Source organism: Odocoileus virginianus, chromosome 1 (genome assembly GCF_023699985.2).
Source record: "Odocoileus virginianus isolate 20LAN1187 ecotype Illinois chromosome 1, Ovbor_1.2, whole genome shotgun sequence".
Lineage (NCBI taxonomy): Eukaryota > Metazoa > Chordata > Mammalia > Artiodactyla > Cervidae > Odocoileus > Odocoileus virginianus.
Window position 1 is genome coordinate 86,916,525 of NC_069674.1, and position 6,000 is coordinate 86,922,524.

The 6,000-nt window shown below is 36.2% G+C and overlaps 1 protein-coding gene across 1 annotated transcript in view; it reads right to left on the minus strand.

Moving 5' to 3' along the window:
• The window catches only part of AHR (aryl hydrocarbon receptor), a 48,618-nt gene extending 42,618 nt beyond the window's left edge, over positions 1–6,000 (minus strand). Inside the window, exon 1 of the mRNA XM_020879124.2 lies at positions 5,917–6,000. Coding sequence (XP_020734783.1) covers positions 5,917–5,981 — 65 coding nt within the window. The 5' untranslated portion in view covers positions 5,982–6,000. The remainder of the gene's footprint in view (positions 1–5,916) is intronic.

Consider the following 6,000-nt stretch of genomic DNA (forward strand, 5'->3'; position numbering starts at 1 on the left):
TCAGATATCTACACTGTGCATGGTACTAGGAAGCTGTGGTTGCTACAAAGACAAAGAAAATACACCTATATTTACAGACCTTGTCTTTCTTACTAGGAGAAGATACACTCTATAACATGGCAAAAATCAAACATAACGTATTGTTCAATAATGTAGGTGCCTTAAAAGTTATGCTGAAGAGTTAAGGAAGGTAAGATTCAGCTATAGGTAGAATAAAGGGGGGAGGTTTCATGGAGATGTGGCTTCTCAGTCAGGTCTTAAGAGATAGGTAAATCGCTTCCAGTTCCATGAAGGCTGAGTACATGGCTTTCTGCAACCATCCTTCTCTTCCAGAAAACCAGGTCAAACAAGGAAATCAGAGACAGAAACACAAAATCTGTCTTGGATTAAGCAAAGACATAGCTAAACCCAGATATAAACAATATGAAGACGAAAAATAGGTAAACAATGAAATCGATGACAATGGAGAACAGAAAGGAAAATGTAATCAGAGTGTATCACTTAACTCAGCAGTAAACAATATATATGGTTTAAAAAATAATGAAACACTGCAAGTGAATTGAATCCAAAATTGTGATAAAACTATATTGGGAGGATGAAGAAGACATTAAATAGCACTGACAACCATAACTATCACAATAAAAGATCATCAGATAATGCTTAGTATGCCAAACTTAACATTATACATGTATTTTTGACTTCTTAATGTACATGTGTTGTTTAAAATGAATACTTTTCAAAATAGTTTTTCATTAAAAATAAGGTGAAAGAGCAAACTGAAAACATAAGACAAAGAAAACTAGTATGTAAAAGACATCTCTAATAGAAAAATCTGCAAACATACTATTATTCCACACATACAATCTCAACATAGAAGTTCAATTGCCCACCCCATCTTTTTTGCCTATGAAGTTGACAATTAATATTTGTAAAGCAAAAATGCAAGGATATAGGCTTTCCTACAGACTACCAATAGGAATATATATTTTTTTGTAATCTGACAGTATATTTCAGAGCATAATATCTGGCTCAGCCTTAAAATTACATATCTCTGTACCCTAAGTTTCCACTTACAGGAATTTTTCCCAAAGAAATGAACTAAAAATTCATACAGAAATTCACAAAACTCAAGGATATTCTTTGAAGTACTACTTGAAGTATTTAAAGATTGGAAAGAAAAAATTTTTGCCTCAAAATAAATTACAGAACATTAGCAGAAGGGACTACTAGGCTGCCACTGAAAACAGTGTCTTGCAGGAGGTGAGGCTGGTAGTACCTCAGTGAAAATAGAAGGAAAGGAACCTAAGAAGACAGGGCATGAATGTACATATGGCGTGAAACCAGTACACCATCAGGTAGGGGCAATGTTGAGTAATTTATTTCAGAACCCCATTTGAGAAAAAACAGTGAGCATGATAAGGAAATCTCCATATACGGGTGTACCATACGCATCACTGAACATATTCACCTGGACAGTATTGTGAAGTTGGAACAAACACAAGCTTTGGAGCCAAAAGACCTGGAATCTGATATTCAAACTAAGCCTTTCATTTACTACCTAACAACTGTGAATCTGAACCTTAGGTCCCTATAGAGAAAATTGAAATAATAATAAAAACTTTTCATATTACTACGATAAAAATGAAATAAAATGAAGTCTGCAGAGTACTGTGTATGCCTGTGTCACAGTAAACACTAACAAAGAGGAATTTTTTGTCACATTAAACCAGTATGCAAAAAAATCCATTTTCAAAGAAGCGTAGAAATAGAAAGGTACTGGTGTCAAAGATTTGCATGGTATTAATTTCTAAGTAACTGTCTTAATTATGTGCATCAATAAGCACGTGCTATGTTAAGTTTTTCACTAGTGGAGAACCACATGTCATCACCCACAATTGAGAACATATTCGTAGACTGCCTCTTACTGTTTCACAGGAGAACTGGTTATTCTGTGACAGTGTAGGATAAAAGTATTTAAGAATGAAATTTAAGAGTTTCTGTTTCATCTCTATCATTAGCAGCCTTTACAGATTACAAAACACTTTTTTCCTGCTAATTTTAGTTGTGAGAGTGGCAGTGTGGGTGTGGACTGCCCTGCCTTACTGATCAATCACTTGCCCGGACCAACAGAAGCAAGGAAACCAGACTGCACCTTTTACTTTAGAACTAGTGTTTTTCAATTTATATCTCACTGTTTCCTCTTTTTCATCATTTATTTTGAATAGGTTGCTGCTGCTGCTGCTGCTAAGTCGCGTCAGTCGTGTCCGACTCTGTGCGACCCCATAGACGGCAGCCCACCAGGCTCCCCCGTCCCTGGGATTCTCCAGGCAAGAACACTGGGGTGGGTTGCCATTTCCTTCTCCAGTGCATGCACACACGCTAAGTCGCTTCAGTCGTGTCCAACTCTGTGCAACCCTATGGACAGCAGCCCACCAGGCTCCTCTATCCACAGGATTCTCTAGGCAAGAATACAGGAGTGGGTTGCCATTTCCTTCTCCTTAAATAGGTTACCTATAGCTAATCACTTTTACTCATTTATTTCATAGTTCCAACATGTAAGAGCCTCTATGGCCACTACTTGTAAACTATCTGAAGGAAGATATTTGAAAGAAAAACAATAGTGGAGAAATAAGCATGTAACTAAAAAGACCTTTTTTTTTTTATTTTTAGAAGTTACTTAGGTAATTGTATCATAGTACATTTATATCAAACATTTTCAAGAAAACATTGCAAAATTTTATTCAACTAAGTAGGCATCAATATAACTGAGTTTCATTTAGTTCAGATAGAATGAATAGCAATTTTGTAAACACAGCAAGAGACTGCTTTTCTATTACTGTTTTAGTGTGTTACCAAAGTTAAAGGGTAAACTAAAGGGTGAGAGCTATTTCTAATTCTGACACTTCATGAAGGCTGCTTTGATCATCACTACTGTTGATATCATTTTCAGGTGTAGATTTTATTTAGTCAACACCTATTATTTGCCAACATTCAGCACTAATTTTCTGCAGAAACGGTAAACTGAAGTACCACTAAAACTTTTTATGGATTAATAAAGCTTAAAAACTACAAAAACACATCCAAAGTTATTTTCATTGGGGGGGGGGGAGGGCGCGGAATCCAGACTCTTAAGTCAGTACTGTGTTTTTCATCAATCTTCATGATACAAAGTAATTAAATGAATAGCAGGTCTTTCACCACCAAAGAAAAATACTGATAAAAGAAGAAGGGGGTTTAAGTAAAAACACTGCTTTTTCTTAAATTTAAGGTTTTTTTTTTTTTTTTTTTTTTGAGCAGGGTTATTTTAAGGAACATTTAAGGAAACAGAAAAACCTATTCCTAAGATATCTTTGAAAATCTCTTTAAGAACATAGATTGGATTCAGGGATGCTTCAGGTCCTTTAATTTTCTACCCTCCATTACCCCAAAAAGAAAGGAAACATTTATTGAGTGTCTACTATGCACAAGATACTTTAGTGGGATTAAACTGAACACGTTTAAAATCATTTTGTACTATCAATAATGATAATTTTGAAAGTTGGTCTTCGCCACTAGGGGGAGTTTATCTTGTTTAATAAATACCATCGAAGACAGGGAGATCTTCAGGTTAAAATGATGTCACCCAGTTGATTCCAAAATTTTATAGACTTCTATTTTTAAATGGTCATTTTATTAATAGTTCTATGATTATGGTACAATGTATTTTCTTCTAAGTAAAATACAGTGGCTCACTTACAGGGTCAAAGTTAAACAGATCTTAATATCATTTTCAGCTCAAACAAGATGAATTTTTCTGACAATGTGCCACCATATTAGAGTGTCTATTATTATAAACTAGTAATTTAACTTAAAAAAACATTAAATTTAATCCTGGGTTTATGGCTCCATTCTTGAAATGGACTCTAACTGCATTTTAAGTTCATCATTTTTCACTCAGTTAAAAACAATTTATAAACTTCCCGTGATTCTATAAATGTTAGCACTAGGCTTTTCTTATGGAGCAGTGACATTTTAAGGCGTTTGTAGGATTAGAAGCCATGCCCCATGCTCAGTAAAGATCTGATAAACATCTCTACTAACTAAATAAAATAAGGGTGAATGTGGAAATGCTTTGGTTGTATTACAGGAGATGTTAAACACAAATATATTAAAGTCTTAGCATATTTAAGTGCTAAGATCAAATAATAAAAGGTACATCTTAAAAAAAAAAAAGAAAATGTGCAATATGTTTAAAGGGAAAATCTTTAATAAAATGTTAACAAAAGCCCAAAATGTTAAACTTTAAAATGAATACAAAAATTAAAGCATTTCATTGAAGTCGTCTAGGTCCTGTGTAACACACTTCCTGAAATGCAATAACTTACCAATTCTCAGGTTTTTTAACTATACAAATAAAACCCATGATACATATATATATACTATACATTATGCCAAGTGTACTATTGAATTAACTAAAATACACAGAGGTGTCTGTGATGCCTTTCAATTTTAAATAACCAGCAAGGACAAAGTCAAATTAGACAAGCATATTTTTTATAAGAAGCCATTCTCTAAAACACAAGTATTGTAAACCAATGGCAACAGAATTGCCAAGACAAAAACTGCTGACTTGACAGTATTCCTAATGTCAACCACGCTGCAGGGTAAGTCTTCCAAATTTTAATCAGTCTATTTATAGATGAATATCCTCTGTTAATGCCAAGTCTAGATCTGAAGGACTGCAATCACTGAAATTCTAAAAGGAAATTAAAACCCCAGAATACTGAAACCTTTAAACGGGTCTTTAATATTAATCTTAAACTGCAATTTTTCTGGTTTGGATTAGTGACCTAAATTTAGTCTTAAGCCACATGCACACTTCTGATTTGTTCTGAGTAACCGTTTAAAGTGTTCTTAAAATTGTTTATGAAAGTTTGAAAAATGTGAAGTAAAATAACTCAAGGATAATAATTAGGAATAAACACATGAACATAGCCAACTCGCAAAAGTAAATCTGTGTTAAGCACGGATTTTTCTTTTTTTCTGAAAAAAATTAAAGTATTTGCCATAATCACACAAATATCCCACCAAAACAAACAAACCTAAGTTTGTACTTTATCAGAATTGACCAAACTTTGAAGTAGAGGGAAAAGGGAATTAAGAGAATGATGCTAAGAATGAAAACGTCTGTTTCAATAATTCCATCTCCAAATCATTTGCAGACCCTAAAACCACCTCCAAAGTGATAAATCTCCCCCAAAAGATGACTTAAAATACAAATCTTCTACTGTATCCTGGCTACTACACTCACTCAAAGCTGCTACCACCTCTATACATTTTATTGATATGTTCACACTGAGCGCTACAAAATTACTGCCAAATAAGTAAATAAGAGTAAAACAGAAAGCCAGTTGCAGGGAACCAAAAAATACCTTCAGAGGCACTCAGCCCCTTTCTTGCACACAGCACGTGTTTAGCTATTTAAAGCATCTCGCCCTACCAGGAGGAGTAAGAATGGTGACCGTCCTCTAACCTAACAGAGGAGGATATTAAATGTGAAAGGGGATTTCAAGACGGGCTTAGGTTAACTAATCCACCAGCCCCACAGGGCAGAGGAGAGCTGTCAACAAATTAGGACCACAGCACAGTGAACAGCGCTTCAAATGGCTGGAGGTGTGAAAGGGTGCACTGGAGAAGGGGTTGGGGGGCGGGCAGAGAACGGGGGGCACAATTTTTAAAATGTAATCACTAATCACGGAAAAATCCAAGGCCTGGGTTTCTCCACCGGCCTCCGGATCTCGATTCCACAGACTGCACAGGGAAGGGACCTAATCCTCCGGCCTCGGGGATTTGGGGGCGGGGTGCGGCAGCGTCCCGCACCCGACCGCCTGAGCGCCCACCCCACCACCGCACAGAGGACTCGCTCTGGAGACTCACGTTTTCTGCACCGGCTTCCGCCGCTTACGACTGGCATAGGTGATGTTGGCGCTGCTGCTGTTCATGGTGCCTGGCTGGCTGCGG